This window comes from Lactuca virosa, chromosome 8 (assembly GCF_052849685.1).
Source record: "Lactuca virosa cultivar CGN04683 chromosome 8, Lactuca_virosa_CGN04683_v6, whole genome shotgun sequence".
NCBI lineage: Eukaryota > Viridiplantae > Streptophyta > Magnoliopsida > Asterales > Asteraceae > Lactuca > Lactuca virosa.
Window position 1 is genome coordinate 211,522,024 of NC_136433.1, and position 27,972 is coordinate 211,549,995.

Below are 27,972 nucleotides of genomic sequence, written 5' to 3' on the forward strand. Positions count from 1 at the left end.
TTCTACATGCACAAATTGATTATATAAGGAAAGGAATCATATCCCCTGTACCGAAGGAGAGATAATGGTATAGAGGTGGACATACGAGGAAATAAGATGGATAACAGATTGGTGGTCCCGTATAACCTAAAGTTGTTAATGATGTTTAATTGTCATATGAATGTTGAGGTCTGCTCGAGTATAACCTCTGTTAAATATGTATTTAAGTATATATACAAGGGTCATGAAAAACAAGTTATCAATATTGATCCAGATGGAAAACCTATTGTTATCGATGAGATAAAACAGTTTCATGATGCACGATATGTCTCGCCTCCCGAGGCAATATGGAGGATTTTTAGCTTCCCTCTTTCTCGATATACACCCTTGTGTGATGGATTTGCAGGTACATCTCCCCAATCAGCATATGGTTAGGTTTAATGAGGATGATACGCTGACTAGCGTTGTTGAAAAGGAGAGAGATAAGAGATCAATCTTGACTGCGTTTTTTCTAAAAAAAATAAAGAAAATATCCGTCCAAGAGAATATAAATACAAAGATTTTCCTAAAAAGTTTACGTGGGATCCGAAGTCACGTCGTTGGAATCATCGAAAATTAGGATTAATGCGAGGTCGTTTGGTTTCTGCTAATCCTGCTGAAGGGGAGCGATACTACCTTCGCCTACTTTTATTGCATGTTAGTGTCCCTACGTGTTTTGAAGATCTCTACACAGTTAACAACGTAAAACACCCAACATTTCGAAAAGCAGCTCTTGAAAGATGGTTAATAGAGTCCGATGATGGTTTATCACAATGTCTTACAGAGACATCTTTCTTTCAATTTCCCAATCCTCTTAGAAGGCTGTTTGTAATTATAATGAGTTTTTGTGCGCCAGGAGATGTCCGTAGGTTATGGGATGATCATTACAATGCTCTTTCATAGGATTATAGGCGACAATACGAAAGTGTTGAGAGAGTCCAGATTACGGTCCTCACTGACTTCATGATATTCCTACAATCTATGGGTGACAATATTGATGATTTTGATCTTCCAAAGATATATCAAAATGCCGATTTAGAATTTGGAGTTTTTCGTGAGGTAGAAGAAGAATTCTCTATAGTTTTTTAACCTGAACATTCATAAGCCTGTGATTTTCTCAATCCTGAATAGAAATTTGTGTATGATGAGGTAATGTGGCATATCCATAATGATATTCCAGGAGTTTCCTTCATAGACGGTCCCGGTGGAACAGGAAAAACATTTTTATACAAAGCTTTACTTGCTAATATTCGTTCATTTGGTCATATTGCACTCGCGACCGCTTCATCGGGTGTTGCGACTAATAATATGCTAGGGGGGAGAACAACTCACTTTCGCTTTAAAATTCCTATCAATCTTGAAAATAACTCGGTCTGCAAGATTTCAAGACAAAGTGGTACTGCTCAACTACTTCGGACTACAAAAGTAATCATTTGGGACGAAGCGTCGATGGCTAAAAGACATGCATTGGAGGCGGTTGACCGTACAATGAAAGATATCACTGGGGTGATGCTTCCGTTTGGTGGAAATATAATGGTTTTGGGAGGTGATTTCATACAACTGCCAGTCGTTAGACGTGGAACACAAGCACAGACTGTGGATTATAGCATACGAATGCCGCCTCTTTGGTCTTCGATTATCAAGTTGTGGTTAACTATAAATATGACAGCACTAACCGATCCAGGGTTCTTGTACTTTCTATTATGTGTCGGTGATGGAGTTGAAGGCACCCTTCACATAAACTTTATTATCATCCTTGATGATATTGTAATTCCCTTCACTGAAAAAGAAAAGTCATTGCAAGCTTTGATTGATGCAATATTTCCATCCTTTAAAATTAATAGATTTGAACCAAATTATATTATTTTGCGAGCAATACTATCCACAAGAAATGATAGTGTCGATGAGATTAATGATGATTTGATCGACCGATTCCATGGAGAAAAGAGAATTTACTATAGTTTTGATGAAGTCGTAGACGATATAAATAACTTCTATCCCGTGGAATTCTTGAACACGCTCAGTGTTAGTGGTTTGACCCCTCATTACCTAAGACTGAAAGTTGGAGGCCCGATAATACTGTTACGGAATCTCGACCCATCAAATGGATTGTGTAACGACACCCGATTGATATGTAAAAGTTTTCAACACAATCTCATTGATGTTGAAATAGTTGTTGGTTAACATGTTGGAAATATGGTATTTTTGCCAATGATTCCTCTAAGTCCGTCTGAAGATCACATGTTTCAAGCTGAAGAGAACATAATTTCCAATTCAATTATGTTTTGCAATGAAAATAAATAAAGCTCAAGGACAAAAAATTCGAAATATAGGAATTTATCTTCCAGAATCGGTTTTCTCACATGGCCAACTTTATGTGACATTATCTAGAGGGATATCACATGCCACTACAAAAGTATTGGTGAAGCCTGATGAACAATTCAACGACAGTGGAGTATATACATCAAATGTGGTGTACAAAGAAGTGTTGCACGATCAATAATGATCAACCAATCATGTGTTCATATGCATTTGTAAAGAATCCCAACTTTTCATTTTTAATTCATTTTTATTTCGTTTCTGCTAGCATGACTCTTATTGATAATTGTTTATATGTAATAAACTATCTGCGCAAAAACACTAATCCCCTATACGAACCAATTTTCGAAAAAAAATATCTGCACCCGACGCTTGGCGCAGGTAGACGGCTAGTGTATATATATATATATATATATATATATATACATATATATATATATATATATATATATATATATATATATATATATATGGCTTAGGGAATATGTGGATGTGATGTACCTAATATTAGATATAGAACCATAAAAAAACTACATAGTTTTAACAAAATACAATCAAATCTTTCTACCATCTTTCTTGCATCCTCTATTAGAGCTTATGCTAAGCTTTGTATATATTTTTATGTATATATTTTTATGGAATTTTATAAGTTTAATAGTGCACCACAAACCACGTATAAAAATATTTTACCAACTATTTGTAGGTCTCCAAATTTAAATTTAATACAAAAACTAGATTGAAAGATTGAAATTGTTCATTAAACAACCCACTAAACCTCTTTCCATAAGTTATGATAGAAAAACCATACACGTATACATAAGATAGGTATTGAATGAAGTTATGAAACCTACTAGAGGTCTAACAAAAAACACATTCGAAATAGATAGATATTGGGGATGAATCACGAAATCAAATATAATATGAGTTCAAAGGCAATGGGAAGAAGCTAACAGTGAAATAAAAATGTGTTGTTTAATCAAAATGAATTCGATTTTGATAGTTCTATACCTAACATTATATACATGACAGCCACATATTCACTTTTCCCATATATATATATATATATATATATATATATATATATATATATATATATATATATATATATATATATATATATATATATATATATAGCTGAGTTATTGTGAGAACTGAAAAAAGCATGTGAACTTGCGAACTCATAATCAACTCATTATTTTTCAAAACAAAAACACACCAGTCTTTTCCAAATGGTACGTCTAAGTCATATCTAGGCTAAAAGAAAAACATTTGACAAATTTTTTAATTTATTTTCTAAATTTTCATGTATGCACAATCAGCAGTCATATGGACTGCTGTCTGCTGATGAGCACAATCAACAGTCATATGGACTGCGAATGTGTGCAATCCGTAGTCATATGGATTGCTGATGAGCAATCATCAGTCCATATGATTGCTGATTGTGCTCATCAGCAGTCCATATGACAGATGATTGTGCTCATCAGCAGTCATACCAAAAAAATCGTTAAATCTTTTTTTTAAGCCTACATATGGCTTAGACGCACCGTTTAGAGAAGATTTGTGTTTTTAGTGTTGAAAAATGATGAGTTGATTATGAGTTCGCAAGATTATCACAAATCTTTTGGTTTTCAAAAGAACCTGGTATTTCTGTCTCTGTCTCTGTCTCTCTCTCTCTCTCTCTCTCTATATATATATATATATATATATATATATATATATATATATATATATATATATATATATATATATATAGAGAAATTAAATATACTCCTATGTTTTCTTCATACTTATCCACCTACCCAAATGAAATTGTGACAAATGTCATATTTAGATAAAACCAATGATATTTTAGGACATTTGTCATCATTTCAAATGGGTAGGAAGATAATTAGGAAGAAAAGTAGGAGGATATTTAATTTATATATATATATATATATATATATATATATATATATATATATATATATATATATATATATATATATATATATATATATATATGGGAAAAGTGAATATACTCTTAAGGGTATATAAGACTAGGTACCCACACATTAAAACTACGTAGTTTTGATAATTTGTTTACTTGAAAAAAAAAACAATTTTCTAAAACAAAATAACTACGTTTCCTTATTGACTGATACCATCGAACTCGATTTATCCTTGATTTTTGAATGATTCTACGATCATCGATTGTGAAAAAGATCGACCATACCAAAAACGATTTCATAGAAATCGCAAATCACAGAAAAAGACAACTACACCAATAAATCGATTTCACACACTCAATTCACAGAAAACGATTTCATAAAAAACGATTTTCACAGACTGAATTCATAGAAATTGGGTTCGATATGGTCTCGAAAATATAAACCTCCAACGTTTCTTCTGAATTACATACAACAAGATATTGGGTTCGATCACAAATGTTTGAATTCAAAGAAATCCCCTGTTTTTTGGTTAAGAGTACTTCCAAATAATTTATCTAAAACTTATTTATCAGACATTGATAGCATTTTTGAAGTGTTTCTAAATTTTAATATTTGTGATCACTGTTTGTAGACTTCTCCGAAATTTTTATAGTGACATTGTTGTTTTTAGAGCTTAACATTACGGCTGGTTACCGATTTTTATGAAAGGTAAAATATCCAATGTATTTGATTTTTTTTTAGTTTTTTCATTATTGGGTTAAAAATGTAACCTTGCTGCAATTGTGGGTTAAAAACAAAAGTATGCCGTCATTTTGGGTTAAAAATGTAACTTTCCTGCAATTGTGGGTTAAAAACGAAAGTATGCTGTCATTTTGGGTTAAAATGAAACTTTTCTATAATTTTGGTTTAAAAGTGAGAGTAAGCTGTCATTTTGGGTTAAAAACGAAACTTTTATGCAATTATGGGTTAATAATGAAAGTAGGCTGTTATTTTGGGTTAAAATGCAATTATTCTGCAATTGTGGGTTAAAAAATAACAGTAGGCTGTTAATTTTGTGTTAAAAATGAAAGTATAATTATATTATGGTTATGAGTTAAAAGTAAATGTAGGATGATGTTATGTGTTAAAATGTAAAAGTAGCATGATGTTCATGTCCATGATTATGGTTAGCGTTGTTTTAATCTACACATAAGTTTAATGGTTTTTCACCTTGTTGAACCATTTTTCCCATGTCCCAAAGATGGTATGTAATCCTCAAGAACTTAAGGTTAGGGAAGTTCAAGTCACATAAATAATAGGACCAAAAGCAAAGAATCTCAATTGCTAATTTTGACTAAAAATGATAAGTATATTACTATTTCGAATAAGTATGAAAAGTGGGTTGCTATTTCAGCTTACTCCAAAAAAAATATAATTTTGTTCTGTACATTTTTTATCAATATATACATGGTCCATTCACTATACAACAACCCAAACTTTTTCTAGAGTTCCTACAATTCTATCAATTCTTCAAGTATTCCCATCAATTCTTCAGCAAAGAATCTCAATGACAATCTTAACCCTTCATTCATTTGATAATTTTCTTTCTTTCCTGTAAAGGGAAAGGAAAAATTGTAAATTTATAGTTATTAATGTGAAATAAATGAAGAAAAGTAACACTATTGGAAAACCTGGGCATTGCTATGCTTTATGCGAAAAATCCCAATCTTGGATCCATCTTTTGTATGAATCAATCAATTTCTACAATATGAATCAATCAAGTCATTCACAATGTCATGTGATGGTCAAGAACAAACTCTACCTTTTAGAGCAATTGGCATGTTCAGAACCCATAACTTTAGGATAGAGTTTAAGCTTTTAGAGCAATTTTGCCTCTTTTATCATCATACATCAGAATCCATTAAAAAATAAAAAAGTTTTGATTTTGACATAAATGCCCTCATCAAGTCATCATCTTTATCATTGATTTCACACAAGAAAACCAAACAATGGCCAAATGGAATTGTATTATTATTAAAAAATTCAACGGGTTATAGCATTGAACTAGAGACCAAATTTAGCTTACCACTAATAAGTATCAAATTATACGATCAAAATAGCATCATTGAATGTATTTCAGCATTGATTGATTTGCAATAAGAAACAAATAGGCATACTGGGATAAAACAAAGTCACTCAAATCAGCAACCTCCTTAAGAGCTTTCTTCCACAGGTTCACGTTGTCATCTGTTCATCGTGAACAGGCTTTCACTAGTCAGACATGGCCAAAAAATAATCTAAAATTATTGGAAACTGAACCATATTGACAAAAAGTTCACCAAGGCATTTAATCAAACAGATGGTGTACAATCCCATAAACATTTCTCTTAAATAAGATGAATATACAAAAATCACCAGATATATAAGCCTGCTATCGATTAAACATCTCAATGTAAAAAGATAAAATCGAAAAACGTGATTAACCATAAAAAATTAAGAAAATTAGATGATACAAAAACCTCGTCGAAACACAACAATCAACAATGTATCATCATCGAATCTGTCTCTGAGTTCTCTCAATTTAGATGCGATAAGGTAAGAGTAAGAAAAATTAACTTAAAACGACATTGATCCTTGTCAATTGTGCTTTCGCTAAATTCCCTTAATTGAATTCCGATTTTATTGAAATAGTTTTTGAAGAATTCTCATTTTTCATGAAATCGTTTTTTTTTTTTTTTTGATGAATTACTCATCCCGTCGTCTGATGCAACCATCCGGTGAAGAGAGAGAAGGGAGGAGGAAAAAGGGGTGGTGGTGACGGATGGGAACGCCGGTCGGTACGGGTTGTGGAATATTCTGAGCTTTCCAGTCGTTTTTTTATAAGTTAAAACGACACAGTTTTAATTTATGGGTACCTAGTCTTATATACCCATAAGGGTATATTCACTTTTCCATATATATATATATATATATATATATATATATATATATATATATATATATATATATATATATATATATATATATATATATAGATTAAATTTGATGGGAAAATGACTAGTCATCATAAGTAATATTTGAGTTTTGACGGGTGTACGATGTCCTCCTCCTGTCTTGTCACTCCCATTATTCCTCGTTCCATAACAAAAAAGTAAACCACAATCCTTAAAATTATGACCATAAACTATTTATGAACTTTATATAATATTCAAGTTTTTGATCTTTTTAGGGTAAATTATATCAATCGTCCCCCGTGTACATGTCAGAAAGCGTATTTAGTCTCTATTTTCAAAAATTAACTCGGACTGTCCCTCATTTCGTTAAAAGTTGCACGTTTCATCACTCGTTAGTTTAAATTTACATGTTTCATCCATTGTGATACATAAAAAGACTATAATACCCTTTTCTTTTACTTTTTCATTTATTTTGAACATTTTTTATATTTTTAATTATTAAAATTTATTTCAATTAATTTTCTATTTTGTTGAATAACACTTGACCACCACTGGTAATCTACACCACCACCGGAAAATGAATCACCACCGCCACCCCTCACCGGAAAATGGAGCACCACCGCACCCCTCACTTCATCCCACTCACTCCTTCGTTCAAAATTCGAATGTTTCACTGAATATAACCACAAACCACCGCCTCATTCACCGAACCAACCATTTACTGTTAACACCACCACAACCTCTATCGAGAAACCCACTTACAAATCTAGATAGAATAATCAGGGCAAATCAGGAAGGAAGAATCATGGCATGAAAATGTTTAATTCGAAATCAGTAAAGGATTTAGAGTTCTTATCTGATTAAGTGAACCTCCAAATATGATTTGATACCAGGGAGATGGCAATAGGGGGTTTTAAACCTGTACTTCGTCTAATTCGTTGTTCATCAATTTCTTACCCCTTAATCTCAAATTCGTTGTCTTCTTCACTTCATAAGAAGAAAGAGACGCATCTGGTGATCGATTAGAGGGATAAGAATAAGGTTGTATCTGTGTTGAGACTTGTTATGGGTATAAACACGCAAAATCCAAACTGGAGGTTGTGGTGGTGGTTGCGATTTGTAGAGAAAAACAGGTTGCATTATTCTCCTTCTTATGTCCTAACTAAAACCCTTGAACATCCGTCTTCGGAAATCTGTGGATGGTACATCACATTGGCCTTGATTGAATTGATTTCTTACCCTAACCTCATCATCTCATATCTGTAAACTCTTCGTCTTCTCCGATGAGCATCAAAAAACCCTCCGATTTTGCACCCTTTTTCTCTTACAGACCCGATTTATAGGTGTGTGGTCGCTGGCGTAGTTGCAGAAGATATGAGAAGGTGATTGAGCGGATCTGTGATGGTGGTGCTTTGTCGGAAGTCGTCGGTCTCATTCTTCACCTGTACGCCGCCGTCGAAAGTTGTCGACGGAATTTTAGATCAAGGTGACGATGGTGTTTTTGGCTGAGTGATGTAGGTCTGCTGTGAAGGATGTAAGAACAGGGGAGAATGGAAGTGCGTACGAAGGGGTTGGAATATTTGGTTTATTTATTTGTTTTTTAATTTCAAACTGATAAAGAAACAAAAAAAATGAAAAAAAAATAGTAAGGGTAAGACGGTCATTTCATGTCAATAGGGACTGAGCGCGCAAGAAAACAAACATATGGATGGTCCGAGTTAATTTTTGAAAATAGGGACTAAACACGCTTTCCGACATGTGTACGAGGGACGAATGGTGTAATTTACCCATCTTTTTAATCAATCAAAGTGTGGACGTGGATCATTTGATGCCACAATATGTAGACTTTGTAGTATGGTTTGATGTGCCGATCGAATTGGCTTGCCTTCAATTTGGTAATGCTCAAGATGTTGGAAAATATAACACAAGCTTATTGACTTCAAGTTTTTTTTTTCTTTTGAGGAAAAGAAGCTTATTTACTTTATTATGTTGAGCATATTTAGTTATTTACAATAAGCTAAATAATTAGACCAAGAACTTTTTTGTTAACTAATATAAAGTAATAAAACATGAATTCCATTCGTTTATGGTCATATATATTTCCCGCTAGACATACCGACTCATACACAACATTGGAGTATCGTTTTCAATTTCAATATTGACTGGAGTTTTTGTGGAATGCAACTTTAATATTATCTAATTTACATTTCATATGATGCCCATAGATAAGTCAATATATATGTCAAGGTCAAAGACTCAAAGTTGTGCAAAAAATAACCCTTTTTACAAAAATGTAAATGTTTTTCCTTGGACCTTCAACCTTTCAATCTTATTACTATTTTCCCTTGCTTTTTAACCACGCAAACCAAATCTTAAAACCCTTAAAAGGTACAGTAGACACCACTATTCGTATCGATGTTCCATGTCACACCCACAAACATGTCTTTGAAGCTCAATATGAAACCAGACCATGAATATTTTCACCACCAAACGTTTGTAAAAGAACACATGTTTGAGAAACGACTGACTCCCAGTGACGTCGGGAAGCTCAACCGCCTCGTCATCCCCAAACAGTACGCCGAGAAATACCTTCCGGTGATCTCCGGCAGCCTGGTTCTGAGCGTGGTGGACGAATCCGGCAAGCAGTGGAAGTTTCGGTACTCTTACTGGAATAGCAGTCAGAGTTACGTTTTCACGAAAGGGTGGAGTCGTTTTGTTAAAGAGAAGAAGCTTGAAGCCGGCGACGTCGTGTTTTTTCAACGTCAGGTGGTGGACTCCAGTTCAGTCATGGTTCTTGGGTGGAGGCGGCGGATGAACGACGGTTGGATTTCATCGGAAAAGCCAGGTTATTTGTTACTTGTATTTGACTTTTAAAGCGTTAAATGTAAAAGAAATAATGTATTTCATTATTTGTTCATTATGGCAACTTATTTTTATATAATTATTGTTTTTTGTTAGATTATTTTACTATATTTTTTATTTAAAAAACTATCTTATTTATAACAATGTGCTTTCAATTTTTTTCATACTAAAATAATACATTTTCAAAACTCTTTAAAATTATATCAATATTTTTTTTTAATATATGGATAACATTGTTTAAGTCATATATTGTAATAGAACAAAAAATAAGTAACATTTTGTAATAAGTAAGTATTTGAAAATGCATTTTTATTTCTAATATTTGATTATAATTTTAATTATATAAGCATATATTTTTTCTTGTCTGAGAATAATTATTATTTATTTGAGACAGAGATGATGAAGTATAAAACAGTGAGGCTTTTTGGAGTGAATCTGGAATGTAGGACCCTTGAAGCTCAGGAGGACACAATAAGTGACATGAAGCCACCCACACCTGATCATGGTTGTTTTATTACTAACATGGTAATTATTCTATAAGTAGTTATTAAAAATTTAACTCTAAGATAAATATTTAATTAAATTATATAACATTCAGGATAATCACAAAAAATATCAACATTGATGGGTCTATTTAAAAAAATACCATCTATTTATTTTTACCCAAATAAACATCAAGCAATGAGACAATTGCAAAGTACTTTTACTATTTTTTTATAAGAGTAACTTGAATAAAATCATATTTTCATTAAATATTGTACACTTTAAAATATATGATACATTTAGCAAAATTTTATATATATTTTTTTAATTTTCTTGTGTTGAAGATTATTTCAAAAGCATATTTGTGATTCCTAAAATCGTCATGTTGTAAAAATGATAATCACGTATGGAGAGAAAAAAAAATGGCGATGTTATTAAATGGACCATCAATTATGTCATTTTCATGAGTATACATACGATTCAAATATTTATATTTAATTAAAAAATATTTAAATCACCAGGAAAACAAATATTTGATTGGATGGGTAAATTTGTTTGGGTGTGCAGGAGAAAGAGGGTATTTTGGAGATGGGGCCATGGAGGCATATGTAGACAGAGAAAAGGGTACTGTAGGGATTCCCCCCCTGAAAATTCATTTTAAGGTTTGATGATGTATCCAAGTATCATGATTCATCCCCATCACCAGTGTTAACTGTTATTGTTAATGTCCTTTCCCTTTTTCCTGTCTCTATCCAACTATATATATATATATATATATATATATATATATATATATATATATATATATATATGGATGATGTATCCATGTATCATGATTCATCCCCATCACCAGTGTTAAATGTTATTGTTAATGTCATTACCCTTTTCCTCTCTCTCTCTCTCTCTCTCTCTCTCTCTATATATATATATATATATATATATATATATATATATATATATATATATATATATATATATATATATATATATATATATATATATGAGGGTCCAATTAAGAAAAATAAAGGTTGACAATAAATGAATTATTCTCAACCAATCATTTAATTAACATCTTAGCATAAAATACACGGTGACAAACTTGTAAATATAATATAATTACCTTCAATCACAAATACGTAATTGTGGATAATTAGATAACAGTTCAAATTCATGACTAATCGATCGTTCATCATCCAAATTTCTTCTCCAACCTTCAACGATCATCAAGATTTCTTCAATTAAATCATCAATCAATATCATCCAGTGTTAATCAATCATCGATCTTCGTCAATAACACGTTTATCAACACCATTTAACAGTAGACAATAAAAATTCGTTTTTGGTTCTTTGAATCCAACATTCAATTCTGCTTGAATACGAGCATATCTTCAACGTCTACGATTAATTATACTCCCAACGTCATTAGATCAACATCATCGATAATCAACAACAGATCTACTTCATATCATTCATTTAACATCGATCATCAAACAAAACTTCGAAATTAAGGTTAGAAAAACATCAAATCATTTTTTTTGAAACATTTCATATAATTCTCTATCAATCTACTATTTTGTAAGTTTTAAATAGTCAAAGTATCATGTTTTTAACATTTTTAAAAAAAAACTAACTTGTATGCACTCCAACTGTTTGATGAAATGCAAAAACTAAATTACCACGTTAGATTCACATATGAATATGTTTTCGCACCTGAATCAGTATATGATTATTAAAACACAAAACAAATATGTAAGTCTGTATGTTATTTATATGTGAATAACATATAAAAATTATATATATATTTGTGAATACACCTTGTAATATTTATATGTGAATATACTATGTAATATTCACATATGAATATACCATCTAATATTCATAAGTGAATATATCATCTAATATTTACAAGTGAATATATTGTGTAATATTCACATGTGATATATCATGTAATACTATGTAATATTCATATATGAAGATACCATCTAATATTCATAAATGAATATATCATCTAATATTCACAAGTGAATATACTATGTAATATTCACAAGTGAATGCATCATCTAATATTTAAATATGAATATATTGTATCATATTCACAAGTGAATATGCTATATAATATTCATATGTGAATATACTGTGTAATATTCATGAATGAATATACCATGCAATATTTAGATGTGACTAGAATGTGTAATATTCACAAGTATAATATACCATATGATATTCACATGTGAATCTACCATATTATATTCATATGTGAATATACCATGTAATATTCATATGTGAATATACAATGTAATATCACATGTGAATATACAATATAAACAACATATATCATATAATATTCACATATGATTATACATTCATGTCTGAATATACCATGTGATAATTAGAATGTGATAAATCGTTATTATTATGAACTAACAATATATTGTTAACATTTCTATCAATGGTTGGTTCATATCCCAATGGTTGACGATTGGTTGACGTAATTGAGAATATATCATTGACGAAGACAATATATTTTTATGTTCATGTGTAAATGTTATACAATTTAATATATTCTTCATTTTGATCGTGTTAAATTCAAATGCGAATGATATTCGTTAACCAATACAATGTTGTTTATCTTAGTATAATGTTGAATTTACATGTAAAATAATATTTTTACAATTTACAAAAAACTTTTCACAAACCAATTCTTATGGGGTATTATTTATTTTTATATATAAAGGTTGTATTCACAAAATAAATAAATCAACATGTATAATTTATTCACATAAATAAAAATAACCGATTATAATCATGTTTTTACTAGTGGGATTAAAGTTAGTAACATCATCAGTAAATATGTCGTAATGATTTCTAAACTTTATTCATATATGAATAAATAACATGTCATGATGATGTCATCACTAGTATGAATGGAAATTTAGTGACATCATCAAAAAGATTTGTCGCAATGAAGTTTAGTCTCGAAATTGGACGAAATTCACATATTGATGTAAAATGGTGTGATTTACAAAACTCACAGATTCGCCGTGACGTACGGTGTTTTTCGGCCATTCGGAACTGCTTAGGGTCTCAAAATGACGTTTTTCTATTTTTATAATTTTCCAAAAAAAAAAGTTATCATTTATTCACAAATAAATATAACATTAATAAAAAAATATATACTTATATGATTATTTTATTAACCTAAAAAGATTAGTTGTATGTGAATAAATATATATATTCTTATCAAATATTTTTTTTATCTCTAATTTTATATATTTTGTAGTTTTCGGTTTTATTGACAGTTTTATTCATTTGTGAATAATACATATATATTCACATTTGATTATTACATATATCCATTTGTGAATATTAAATATAGTCACATGTAGATATAATTCTTATATGTTATTCACATATGAATTACAAACTTGCTTAGGACCTTAAAACGACGAATTTTTATTTTATTTTATTTTCCGAAAAAATATGTTATCATTTGTGAATATTACCTATATTCATTTGTGAATATTACATGTATTCGCATGTGAATATAATTTTTATATGTTATTCACATATGAATTACATACTTGCTCTGTGTTTTTAAAAAAAATATATTGATTCTCGTGTAAAGGCATATTCACTTGTGAATATTACGTGATATATTTAGTTTAAGCATTTCATCGAACAGTTGGCGTGCAAATAAATTAACTTATATAATTATGGTAAAAAAAATTAACAATTGAAGCCAATAGTTACAACACAAATCAAATCCTATCAAAATCGATCAATATGTAGTAGGTTTAGATCAAAAAATTGTGAAAAAATGTATGAAAAACGAAGTTTTTCAAAACTGAAAAGCGATTTTTAAAAAAATCTTCAAATATATGGTTATGTTGATGAACTTTCGATTGCTATCTTTTGTTTGATATTGGTGCAGGTTCTTTTGATGAAGTTTTGATGACTGATGATCGCTAAACGATGTGACATCGATAAATATGGATTATTTTTAACGATTTTGCTTGATGTCAATGAAAATGGAAAAGATTGAATCACGATTTATATTTAATAGTACGAATAAATGTTGTTGATGATGAATCACAACATCTTGATGAATAAACGAAGATTTTTGATGAAGAATTGATATTTTTATGAAGTGTCAATAACACTTGAAATCTTGAGGAGAAATTGGTGGGAATAAAGCATACTTCGGGTTGGACACGGCATGTTGGAGGGACCAACACGGCGTGTCTAGAATGGAGGAATCGTGGGGATTAAATGAACCAACACGGCGTGTTGGCACCTGGGAAGGAAACCCTAATTTTTAGGGTGTTGCACCCTATTTAAAGGCTTTAAGTTCCTTTGGATGTCCTCCTTATCAGCCTCCATTGTTATCAAAACCCTAAAACGAGTTGTAGCCTCCATTGTCAAGCAATTGAGCCTTGGAAGAAAGTTGGTGTTCATTTTGTGCATTGTGAAGGAGTTAGAAGATCTTGAAGTTTCTAAGCTTGGAGAAGGAATTCTTGGATCCAGAACCACTACCCATTTTGCAAGGAGTTTGAGGTATCAAGTTCTTATCTTGATTGCTAGATGCTTAGATCTCTCTTTTGGGTTAAATTGTTATGTTTTAGCCATGGTTTGGATGGATGATGGGATTAGGATGTCCAAAAGCCTTATTCTTTCAGATCTGGTGATTTCACGGACTCTTTTGGCATAAAGGTGCCAACTTTATGGATTTAAGGGCTTCTTGCATTCATTAAGTCCTTCATTTAGCCCTTTTTGAGCATTTGAGCTCCTCTTAGTCATGCTTGAGCACGAAGTTGGAAACTTTACGTAGCCTTTTAGCTTTAAGGGGTCAGATCTGTATTTTGGGGCTATGTATTTGATGATTAAGTGATTAATGATTAATTCCTCACTCTTTTTAAGTCTAGGGTTCGGGTTTGGACTCATTTCGGTGGGTCCTAGGGGTAAAGTTGGAAACTTTACCCGTCCAGATCTCATTTTGGTTGAGATATGAGCTTTGGAGCTCTTGGATTCGATGAAGGTAGCTTAATGTATTAAGTTGTTGGGTCTTAAGCGAACATGGCGAGTTTGTTGGTCAACTCAGCGTGTTGGCTTGGTTTTCCCCGTTTCAAGTTGATGGAGAAACACGGCGTGTTGGGTCAACATGGATTGTCGATCTTGACTTTTTGACTTTTTTCTTTGACCAAGTTTTTTCTAAGGGGTACTTGAGGTAATCTGAATTGTAACTAAGGAAATTATGGGCTTAGGATAAGGCTAATATGGGGTTGGGTCCAATTTGGAAAATTGGGCCATTAGCCTTTGTGGATCTTTTTGGTTTTGGGCATTTTGGTTATTGGATTTGGGCCTCAATTTTGGTTCATGTTGGGTCAGGAGTAAAATGATCATTTTACCCCAAGTATGGATGGTGGGCCTTAGAATGGAACCCGATTTCTAATTGGGTGTTATTTTGATCTGATAGATCGGAGGTGTCGTCAGGGCAGCAGCTAGGGATTTCTTGTAGTGAGCTTCAACATTGAGGTGAGTTTCCTCACTGGATTAGCAGGTCTAAGGCACCAAGGCCGACCCTCGTTTGGTTATGTTATTATACTTGTTGTCTGTGTGATACTTGTATGTACTTGTATATGTATGTCTATTGGTCGGGGCCCGTATCTCATTAGCATCCGAGTGTGGGTGGGGCCCGTATCTCATCATTATCTGAGTATGGGCGGGGCCCGTTATTCGAGTGTGGGCGGGGCCCGTATCTCACCGTTATCTGAGTGTGGGCAGGCCCGTATCTCATTATTATATGATATGTATGGTATGTGTTATCTTGGGGAACTCACTAAGCTTTGTGCTTATGGTTTTCAGTTTATGTTTCAGGTACTTCCGGTTCGAAAGGGTAGGGCCCGGCTTGATCGCAGCGCATACACCTGTATTTTCCGCATTATGGGATTTTGGGATTTAACTATGACAATTACTTTCTTTAGAAATGATCTTAAATGTTTGTATTAGGTTACATATGTGTTTTGATTATAATAAAAATGAAAATTTTTACCTTAACATTTAGGGATGTTACAAGTTGGTATCAGAGTCTTGGTTTGAGGGATTCAGACATACTCTCGGGTGTGTCTGAACTCAAACTGAGGATTTGGTTAAGTTTTCAAAAAGAAAAGTGTTTTTAAGATAAGTGTTTTTTTAAGATAAAAAAGGGTATGGTGCATGCAATCAGCCAAGCTCAAGTAAGTTCCTCCCAAAATACCCATACATATTATCTGATATGGTTTGATTTATGAATCTGTGAATCGTATTCTAGTTAGGGCTAAGGATCTGCTCAAGAGTTTATGATAAGAGAGATGCCTTTATATGCCTGATAGTATGAGCTTTTAGAATTGCATGCTAGTATGATTTGGAGATAAGTGGATAGAATAGCTTGACTGGTGTGTGCTGGTTAGGTTTTTCTGTTGCCTGAATGCTACTTGCTTTGTGCTTTGTGGGACTCTTAGTAATATGAATCAGCTACTAAGTGAATATGGTAAGTCACATGTGACATAGGTTAAATAATCTCAGAGTGATGGATTTGTCCCTATTGCGCAGCTCTCGTTTGAGTCCAATCGTTCTAGGGTTGAGTCTTTTACTTGAAGGATTATCGGATCTCTGTTGCATGTGACTATATTCATGAGGTAGCTACTTGACATTGGTAGGAGTCTTTCAGCAGATGAGGGCTGGGTGAGGTCGGGAACCTAGGAAAGTCTAGGGATTGCTTCGGTGGGTCTTGTTGCGTTGGGTAGCGAGTGTTGGACGTATGGATTGGAGAAGGTGACTTAGAGGATTCTTGAGGAAAGTATGGATGGGTGTGGAAGGTAGTATTGGGCTCATACTACTGAAAGCACATAATCCATACTCGAATTGGGGAGAGTCTTGAAGAATCTAGGAAGCCTGTGGGATGAGGAATCTTGGGTGTATTCAGATCTTTTGCATGTTATTTTGGTATGGTGTTGAGCACTCAGGAATGGGGATTCATATTATGGTTTCGGCTCAGGAGCAGGTACTGATCCGATCGGCGTGCGGTCGCGGGAGTTCACCTCATCGGAGATTACTCACAGTGTTTTGGAGTGGACCTCGATGGTCTTGGGTTCAGCCAAGGAAGGGATTTTGGAGCTTTTTGATGGTCATCTCCGGGCCTTTCGGGCCGAGATTGTAGCAGGGCGTTTAGGGGCTCATCTTGAGCCCAAAGCTTATGGATCCCTAGAATCCTTCGGGAAGGAGGATCCTATTGTTAGTTCTTGGCATTTGGAATTGGAGGTGAGTTATGCACCATGTCTTCAGGATGGTCAGGGTAACTCAGGAGGAGGAGGTCAGGATTTCCTTCAGATTCTTTTGTGGGTGTGTATCTTTTGTGTTCTTCTGGGTTGTTATCAGGAATTTGTATTGTGTTGGAATTTTGCTTGGGTTTGTGGAAGTTGCATGTCGGGTTGGTTCTCTGCTATTTCCTGGGTTAACAAGGATTGTGATATGTCATTTCGCATGCCGAAAGTCTTCAATGAATCAGTAGTAGGTCATATCTTGTTGAGTAGGCTTCAGCGTGTTCAATTTTTGTTCCGAGTTTTGTCGGGATCAATTCAGGGGTATTGTTTGGAGGATCTTTGTTCATGGTTAGCGGGTTAGTTCTCCAGTGAAATCAGGGTTCAATGGTTTGTCATCTGCCTGATATGATCGGCAGTTGCCTATGGAAGAACTTTTGGGTTCAAGATCGACCGTTGCTAGGAGAAGAGCGATAGCAGGAAGATAGTGATGTCAGTTGCAGGAGTTGTTTGTTCTTCGGATGTGGCAGGGGGAGCTGTATATTCGCATGGGTTGTAAATGGTTAGAATTCAGTAATTCTTTGAGGATGGAAGTTAGGGTGAAGATTCGCCAGTTCAGAACAAGGGTTATGGTTTTAGTCATTAGCCTAAGAACTCAAGGAATTGGTATGGTAGCACGGAAGGTGATTTGGATTATCGGACTAATTAAGGTTTCAAGAGTATTCTTTAGAATTGCAGGAGTGGGGCGATCATTGAGTTTGGCCAGTAATGGAATGCTGGTATTGAGTATCGCAGGTCATGGGCGGTTTATGCTATATGAGGTTGATGGGCCGGGAATCCATCGGATTTAAGAGGTGAAAGGGCTTCATCAAATCCAAGTGGGGGAGAATCGATCAGAATTCCGGAAGTTGGATCGGTTGTGGAATTAAGGTAAGTTTCGCAACCTGGTCAGGAGGGAGACGACCCAAGTGGATGTTTGGATTTAGGTTGTGTAAGTGGGAGTTCAGAAAACTTCCATCGGCAGCGTATTCTTGTTATGCATAGCAGGTTTGTGAATGGATCGAGGGTAGGGGTCGTGTTAGATCCCCATTGCTTGTCTTGTTAAGGAAGACTTTGGGATCGAGATGGTTTTGGAATTTGGTGAAACCAGGGGTGGTAATCATGGTTGTGTAACACCTGGCTCGGGTATTGGTGGGAAAGTTGCCAATTTAGGGAGGATTTATGCATGGACTCGGCGAGTTGGGAGATCAACTCGTCGAGTAGGGTCGTGGCATCTTGTACGCGGGTCGGAACTGACTCGGCGAGTCGGAAAGCCCGACTCGGCGAGTCAGAGCTGTTTAGAGAAAACCCTAGTTTCGGGGTTTGCCCCCTATATAAACATCATTATAAACCCTAGTAGCCTCCCTTAACACCATAGAAGAACGTTCATGGTCGCAAACCCTCTTGTGTGTGAAGTAAGAACAATTGGGAGCTTATCTTTGAGATTTTGGGGAGGATTCCAAGTTTGAAGAGGAAGTATCAAGGGAGAAGTATTAGATCAAGCATTTATTTCGTGTTGGGCATCTGTCTAAGGTATTAATCTGCTACCTTAAGCTTTGATTTCTTTTTGGAGGTTATGGCCAACCTTGAGGAGATGGAAGCAAACTTAGATCTGGACCTATCACAAGGATATGATTACAGATCTGGACCTCCTTAGGTCCCAAATATCATAAAGTTGCACCTTCTATTAAGCTTATTCCCTCTCCATGCATGAAAACCTTGTTTGAAGGTTCGTCTTGGTGTTATGGCCATGTGAGGCCTTGCATGCACGTAAAGTTTGCAACTTTACGTGTTATCTACACTAGTAGAGGATAGATCTGAAGTTTGGGACCTTGAGTCCCACTGGAAAAGGCTGTAAACATAATGGACTAAGGGGACTCGGCGAGTCGTGCAAGAGACTCGGCGAGTCGAGAGGGTTTCCTCGTTCATGGTGAAGGGTTCACGGCTAAGGGTTCACGGTCAAGGGTGTTCGGTTAGGAGTTTACGGCCGTAAACATCAAGGAACTCGACGAGTCTCTCAGATGACTCGGTGAGTCGATGAGTTACGCAGGGAACCTGATGAATGGCTGATTGCACTCGATGAGGCAAGGTCAATATGGACTGTTGACCTTGGCTACAGACCTAGACTTTGACCAGGTTTGACTCAGAGGAGCCTTAGGGGCTGAGTTAAGATTATTTACTTATTGGTTATAGGCAGTTTGGGAGGAGCAGCGTAGGAAATACCTGAATTTGGTTGCCGGTTCAGCTTTGTGAGGTGAGTTTTCTCACCATACCAATAGGTCTAAGGCACCAAGGCCGGCCCATTTTATGTTAGTTAGTTTACTTGCTATGTAGAGGTGTGATATGTATGTATGCATGATATGCGGTAGAGATAGCCTCTGTGGCTAATGGTAGAGATAGTCTTATGGCTAAAGGTAGAGACAGCCTTTATGGCTGATGGTAGAGATAGACTTGTGGCTAACGGTAGAGATAGCTTCATAGCTAATTGATGTGTGATAGTGGTAGAGATAGCTTTTATAGCTAATGTGATATGTGGTTTGTGTGGGGTATGCTCTGGGGGACTCACTAACCTTTCAGCTTACCGTCTGTGGATTTGTTTCAGTCACATCGGAGCCCAAGTGCAAAGGCAAGGCGTGATGATGCGGTGTGCACTCTATCTGCCAATATGGTTTGGGGGACACTCTGATGTTTTGAAAATAATAATGTTGTAATGTTGGTGGTTTTGAAAACAACTATTGGGATTTTCATGTTTTATGAAATATGGTTGACTAATTAAAAATGAATTTTTTTTTTGTAAAATTTGGGTCGTTACAAGTTGGTATCAGAGCCTTGGTTTGAGGGATTCGGGCACACTCTCGGGTGTGTCAGGACTCAAACTAAGGAAATGGTAAATTGTTTTAAAAAAAAATAAATAAATAAATAAAAGTTAAAAACTTTTAAGGAATGGAAAATATGAGAGTGCAACGCGCGTGATCAGCCGAGCCAAGTAAGTAGTTCCCCAATATGTTAGCCATGTTATATTGATATTTGAGCTGTGATAATCGTATGGAACTTGCTATGTGTATGCTTTTAAAATTGTATACGGTTAGGAGCTTATAGCCTTAGAATGATTGATTTGGCTTTATTTCCTGTTCCTCGTCTGGTTGTGATCCTAGGGTAGAATCTCTTATTCGAAAGTCTATTTGATCATTTTATGTGTATAATTTGCATGCATAAAGGCAACTTGTTATGATTGGTATGTTTGATGTGGGTAGAGAAAATCTTAGAACAACCTAGGATTTGGGTTATGCGGTGGTTTGTAGTAAATGGTTTATTTTGGGACGAATTGGAGTTATCAGGTAGAGCCTTGGGGAAAGGTATAGGTAGGTATGGAAGGTAGTATTGGGCCTGTACTACTGAAAGCACAGGACCTGTACCCGAACTAGTGCTAGATCTGACAGCTTTAAGGAGGACCGATGTGGGAAGATCCCCTATATAGATGTCCTAATTATTATGGTTTATGACATTCCAGTTCATCATGGTGACGACACGATTTGGGACAGGGGGATCAGGATTAGGATCAGGATCCGGATCCGGATCGGGCAACGTTACAGAGCCCGTTGATGAGAGGCTGCGGGAGATCATTGCAGCCGAGGTTACGAAGGGTATCCTTGACGCTACCCCAGTGATCTTTGGGACGGTCAAGGAAGGTATTATGGAAATCATGGAGGAGAGGCTCAGGTCATTCAGAACTGAGATTGCTGCAGGCCAGATTGGAGCTCGAACTCCCTCGTTCCGGGAGTTCAAGGCATGCGCAGCGGCGGAGTTCCTCGGGGTCAAGGACCCCATCATTAACCGACGCTGGGTGGCGGATATTGAGAACGCCCAGCGCACGAATTCCTGCCCGGATGCGGCAAATGTTGGGTTTGCTTCATGTATGCTGAGGGACCAGCCGGAGTGGCGGAAATGACTTGGGCCGAGTTTGTTCGGCAATTTGATGTAGAGTTTGAACCACCTATTGAGGTGCAAAGGCTAGTAAGGGAGTTTCATGACTTACAGCAGACTACCGAGACGGTGGCGGAGATCGCTGCCAAGTTTCGGGAACGAGCTTTGTTGATTCCGCAATACGCTACAGATGAGGAGATGAGGCGGACCCGATATCATTCCATGCTGAGGGACAATATTCGGGAGTTTGTGAGCTTTACGGGGTGCAAGACCCTGAATGAAATGGTGGAGAAGGCCCGGGAACGGGAAATGGAGTTGGAATCCCGCACGAAGCGGAAGCCTGAGTAGGCTCAGGCAGCAGTAGGACAGGCTAAGAAGCCTAAGACGTCAGACACTCCCAGCAAGGATCAGCAGGGTCGGGGCCGATGTGCCAAGTGTAGTCGGGTACACAGTGGAGCTTGTCGTATCGCAGGCTCGTGATTTTACGCATGTGGCCAACAGGGCCATATGAGCAGGGACTGCCCCGCGAAGGGCTTAATATGTTTTCACTACAACCAGAACGGCCATAAGCGGGTCAACTGTCCGAAGTTGCAGGGAGGAGGAGGAGCGGTGGCGGCGCCTGCGCCCGCCACAATGAGGATTACCGATGGTCGCTGTCACACCCCCAAACCAAGGATGGTGGAAACGTCTGGGGGTGGAGGACTTCATGTAAAGTATCACAACAACGAGTATAATAGTGCTCAAAGTAAATACAACCATCATAAATATAATTAAAAAGGTTACACCATAGTATATGTTTACATGTTTCAAAATCAATTACATTATGATGACAAAATAAACTGTTTGACGATTTAACGTCCCGTCCTCAAAGTGTTGATGTTTTCCTGTTTCACTGATTTCCTGAGAATACAAGTAGTTTTGAAAAAGTGTCAACAATTAAGTTGGTGAGTTCATAAGAGTTTTGTTTGAGAAAGAAAACCGTTTTCCTTGTAAAAGCGATAGAGTATGATTCCAGAAAATCCAATATTTTCTTTGTTAAGTGTAAAATGTATGCTCCTATGTTATACGATAATGAACCCTAGAAAGACCTATAGGTTCCTTCTATAATTACCCAGCGTATATAAGTTATATAAATTTAAGTTAAATAAACCGTTGAATATAATGGGTCTGCCCTAGGTCCACAACCAAACAAGGAACAGGAGATAAGGCAGGCCCACCAATTCTAAGTCGATTTCAATTCAATTTCATATAACTCTAACATGTACACTTAGCAATTATAGCTGAAAACTAACAATTCTAACGATATGTAGTTTTAATATCATAAAAACCCTTTTTGTGTAAACTCGGTACTTTGTATTTGTACCCCTTTTTGTACAAATCCGGTACTTTGTATTTGTACCCCTTTTTGTGTGAACCTGGTACTTTGTATTTGTACCCCTTTTTGTGTGAACCTGGTACTTTGTATTTGTACTCCTTTTTGTGTGAACCTGGTACTTTGTATTTGTACCCCGTTAATGAAAATCCTTTGTAATGAGTTTGAAATGTAAATGAAACATAACCTATACCTATTATAGTTTATCAAAATGTTTGTAATGTATATGTAACCTAACTATACCTATTATAGTTCTAGCATGTTTGTTTGTGGTGTATAAGGACCCCTTTCTATGTAAGTCGAATGTATAGCAAAAATATAACTATGTTTATCATGCCTTATTTTGTACTAATGGTAATGATGGAGGATTCTTACAATTCAGTGAGTATTTTCTGTTATATAATTATACCACAACAAGAAACACATGTAAAATATGAAATCTTCAAAGATTAACACTTTGCTCAACAAGCTACAAAGTGTGATGAAAGTTATAAGTTGTTATCTAGATTTTTATCTTTCTACACTGTTTTAGAAAAATCATAGAAAAATCATACGAAGTCGAAAACTGATTCCGTAAATTCTGAGAGTTCATAAAATGTGTCTAGTTTATACATAATTTTTATTATGATTTTTAGAAGTCTTTAACTTGTGTCAAAATGTTCATATTCACAGACTGGTCCGAATTCGTTTCTGAAATGATAGGCAGTTTTGTAAAAATCACCATAAATCGTAGAAACATCGTATGGAGATGTGTAAGTAGTAATTTTAAAGGTATGAACCTGAACTATTTGCATATTAAACAGTTTTGAAAGATTTTAAGTTTAAGATAGTCAAAACAGTCCGTGAATAAGACTCAACGTTTCTGATGAAAGCTGTTGTTTGAGTTTAGTTGTGTTCTTGGTGTTTTAACTTGTATTCCCCCCCCCCCCCCCCCTAAAACTTGAAGAAAACATGAAAATGTAGGGGTATGAACTCACATTGTGTGATTTAAGTGGGTGGATGTGGGAGAAAAGTAGTGTTCAACTCAAGAACACTTAGAAGATTGCTTGAAGATTCGAAGAACTAACACAAATATGATGAAGTTTGTGTAAGCAACCTATGATTGGAGTAGAAAGAGGTGGAATAATCATATGAAGGATAATATTACTTACCAAAAGTAGATGGAGAACTTGAATATCAGCCTTGAAATCTCGAATTTTAGAGAGAGAGAGAAGTGAGAGAGAATGAAGTTTGTCCTTTGGTGGAGAATGAGAGAAATGAGAGAAATGTGAGGAGGGGTAAGGGTTTCTAGCCATTGACCAAGAGAGTGGCTGGAAAAATGGTGGGAAAGGACAATGAAATGACCAGGTATGGTGGGAGGACAAGGGCTGGTCATTGAGTGGGCATGGGGTGGTTGCTTGTGTCATACACTAAGGCAAAGTCAACACTCCACCACAAGTATCTCACCCACTATATTTTTATTCTTAAGTAAGGATTTTCTTAAAAATATAATTAAATATGAATATTTAGGGTTTATTATGTTAAAATACGAGTTTGGGTGAAAATCTCGTGTTAAAATCTCGAAAAACGGGCTCAAAACGCTAAAAATATTGGAAACCGGGCAAAAACTGCCAATTTCCGAAGTTCAGGGCCGGAGGTTCGGTCCTAGCCCTTAGAACCGAAAGTAGAAGAGGAACGGAGAGTAGGGTTCGGCTGCGCAGGGTCGCCTCTCGGACCGAAGGTGCAGTCCTCTCGGACCGAAGGTGGGAAGGGGGAGAGCCGAAGGTCAGGTCTCGGTTCGGAATGGTCAGGGGACCGAAATAGACCGAACCCTCGGTCCATTTCGGCTGAGAGGGTTTTGGTTCTGATGCAAGGTTTCGGCTCCTAAGAAGGTTCGGTTCTCAGGAGGTTTCGGTTCCTTAAGGGAGGTTCGGCTCCTTAAGAGGGTTCGGCTCCTTAAGGCTGTTTTTCGCGTAGACTTCCGTTTTCGAGCGGTTTTCGACTAAATCGAGGGTCGGGATGCCCCAAGTGATTATAAGAAGTTGAGAGAGATTTCGAGAGAGATTTGGGAGAGATTTGACATACTTGGAAAGATTTGACATACTTGGAGAGATTTGGGAGAGATTTCTCGTACAGAGAGAGATTTGGGAGAGATTTCACATTCTTGGAGAGATTTCTCGTACAGAGAGAGATTTGGGAGAGATTTCACATTCTTGGAGAGATTTCTCATACAGAGAGAGATTTGGGAGAGATTTCACACACTTGGAGAGATTTCTCATTCAGAGAGAGATTTGGGAGAGATTTCACATTCTTGGAGAGATTTGGGAGAGATTTCACACACTTGGAGAGATTTCTCATTCAGAGAGAGATTTGGGAGAGATTTCACATACTTGGAGAGATTTCTCCTACTTAGAGAGTTTTGGGAGAGTTAGAGTGAAAGAGATTGGGAGAGACTTCTTTTGTGACCTTTTTGAGTGTTTGGCTTCGCAACGCAAGGTTCTTACACTCTGTTAAGCCTTGTTATGAATGTTATACGCTCTCGAGGGGTATGGAATAATGTTTTATCGAGTAGATTCATCACTTACCCTGATTAGGGTTTAGAATTTCCGAACACGTGAAAACTCTAAGTGATACTTTATATTAAGATTGCGATTAGTACAATAAGAATCATAATGGAAACCCTAATATACAAGGGTTAGATGAGTTGACCGGTTTGACTTGTTGACTTTAGTTGACTTTGACTTGGCCAAAAATTGACGGTTGTCACATCATCCCCCCGTTAGAAAGAATTTCGTCCCGAAATTAGTGCTTCGACTGGGACTTCAAGAATTTGGAGGAAAGATGGGGGAACTTTTCGTAGTACAAGAAATTGATTATGGTGGAGAACAACCCGCCTGATATTAAATGACGACCTTGGAATTTCTTATTGTAACTTGAGCTTAGTCAAATTAAAAGGAGTTATTGTTTTGGAATGATAGTGTATTCTACGTGTGCCTTTATGCTCTCCGCTTTATACTTGGTATTACCACTATGAATATTTTATAATGTAATTTGTGAGTACTAGTATTACGAATGTTTCAACAAATTGTGACGAAATTTGCATTATAAGTCCTACCAGTTCTTTTATAATCGCTTGGTGTAAACTAGTCGTATATCATTTAGATTGCAAGGGCATTCGAATGAGTGACTCCGCCTTAAGCCCACAACCAAACAAGGAACATGAAATAAGGCGGAATTACACATTCTATGTCCATAGAATCTTAATGATATATGGCCACAATGTTTACACTAGCCATCATAGATTCAACAGTAAAAACCCTGTTTTTTTTTTTTTTTTTTTTTTTTTTTTTTTTTTTTTTTGTAGGAGATAAGACTTATCCGGGTTTTGTCGTGATCTCGAGGTTTATGGTTGATATACTTTAATTGATGCTAGTTTTAGTAATAAAAAGAAATTTAAAATTTAAACGTCGATGTTAGAAACACGTACTGATATTTACGGGCGGTTCCGGGATGGTCTCTCCTGCGGTGACAAGTCGGATGTTATTGAACTAAATTGTTCTGTATTATGTTCGACTTAAAAGTATCTTGCATGCAATTTATAACGAAAATCCATATGAATGAATTTAGTAGAAATGACTCGAATGTAATCTTGTGATTTGTTCCATGCCCGATCCACTCCTAAGATCACCCAATGTATACCAGTTATGTGTAATAAAGGTCCAATAGGCCGTTGAACTTAATGAGTCTGCCCTAAGCCCACAACCAAACAAGGAACAGGACCTATGGCGGACTTACCATTTCTAAGCCGGTCGTCTCTTAATTACACATAACCTTGAGGTATACATTAATTAATCTTAGAGCTACCATAAGCAAATCGTTTGTAATAACAGGTTATGAGATATGTGGTAAACTTCCAATGAAATAAAATGCATGCCAATTTTTATTGATATACTCTAGTTATACCCTTACCATTTATATACACACGTATAAATTTCGTACTTTACGGAACTATTCTCGGTGTTTCTGCTAACGTCCCTGGGACGGAGTAATGATAGTGGGTAGAAGTAGGTTTTGTACGGGCGTTAAGATTTACTCATCACGTTGCTCGTGCGAGAATAGGGGTAGAAGAGATAATTAATAGACGTCTAATCCTATAATTACTTATAGGGGGTGATCCTTATTAGTCACGTCTATAATCACATAGTGCATACCAGTTATACATAATCTGAGATAGAATAGACCTTCGAGTAAATGACTCTACACTAAGTCCACAACCAAACAAGGAACAGGAAGTAGAGCAATAGTCATAGATTCTGAGTCTATAATATCTTTAATTATGTATAACCTTAGTGTATGCACTCAATCATTATAGACCTACTAATATGGGTCTTTAGTTTTCACATAAGTTGGTTATAGCAGCACAAAATACTCCTATAGTATTTTAAATGTTTGACTTATGTTTTTAATGTTTCTTGGTAGGTAGAATTGGTAAGTTTTTAGACTTGATGCAACAACACAACCATTCCCGGGCATATGCTAATCACTTCTGGGATAGACATAGTTGATCAGGCTATGTCATTCCCAAACCTGACTATACATCCCCAAGCCTACTTGTGCCATTCAACAATCACCACTTTTTGTTTTGTTCTAGAATGATGCTGACCTTAGTATGCATGCATGCATGTATGCTTTTAACAAGAAACTATTTATTTCTAAAAGTATAGTCTTTCGAAAACGTTTAATCAGAGACTTTAGTCCCAATGCATTTATAGTTTGTATATCTTATGTGGTTCGATATACTTAGTTCACTATAAACAATG

At 35.6% G+C, this 27,972-nt stretch overlaps 2 protein-coding genes across 2 annotated transcripts; both read left to right on the forward strand.

The window, feature by feature from the left end:
• The first annotated feature begins 999 nt into the window (after positions 1 to 999).
• On the forward strand, positions 1,000 to 2,202 carry LOC145131229 (uncharacterized). The gene is made up of 2 exons (XM_079065950.1): positions 1,000 to 1,077; positions 1,150 to 2,202. Exons 1-2 carry the CDS (start codon positions 1,000 to 1,002, stop codon positions 2,200 to 2,202), a joined length of 1,131 nt encoding a protein of 376 aa, XP_078922076.1.
• A 7,265-nt stretch (positions 2,203 to 9,467) lies between these two features.
• On the forward strand, positions 9,468 to 11,280 carry LOC145133780 (B3 domain-containing protein At2g36080-like). Its single transcript, XM_079068740.1, has 3 exons — positions 9,468 to 10,043; positions 10,455 to 10,585; positions 11,111 to 11,280. Exons 1-3 carry the CDS (start codon positions 9,614 to 9,616, stop codon positions 11,153 to 11,155), a joined length of 606 nt encoding a protein of 201 aa, XP_078924866.1. The 5' UTR covers positions 9,468 to 9,613; the 3' UTR covers positions 11,156 to 11,280.
• Positions 11,281 to 27,972: the final 16,692 nt, after the last annotated feature.

Bases quoted from the DNA above. Each gene is read 5' to 3' on its own strand.
- LOC145131229 (XM_079065950.1), top strand. From the start codon at position 1,000: ATGGGTGACAATATTGATGATTTTGATCTTCCAAAGATATATCAAAAT. The intron at 1,078-1,149 runs GTAGAAGAAGAA...AATCCTGAATAG, and splicing joins AATTTGGAGTTTTTCGTGAG to AAATTTGTGTATGATGAGGT.
- LOC145133780 (XM_079068740.1), top strand. From the start codon at position 9,614: ATGTTCCATGTCACACCCACAAACATGTCTTTGAAGCTCAATATGAAA. The intron at 10,044-10,454 runs GTTATTTGTTAC...TATTTGAGACAG, and splicing joins GATTTCATCGGAAAAGCCAG to AGATGATGAAGTATAAAACA. The intron at 10,586-11,110 runs GTAATTATTCTA...TTGGGTGTGCAG, and splicing joins GTTGTTTTATTACTAACATG to GAGAAAGAGGGTATTTTGGA.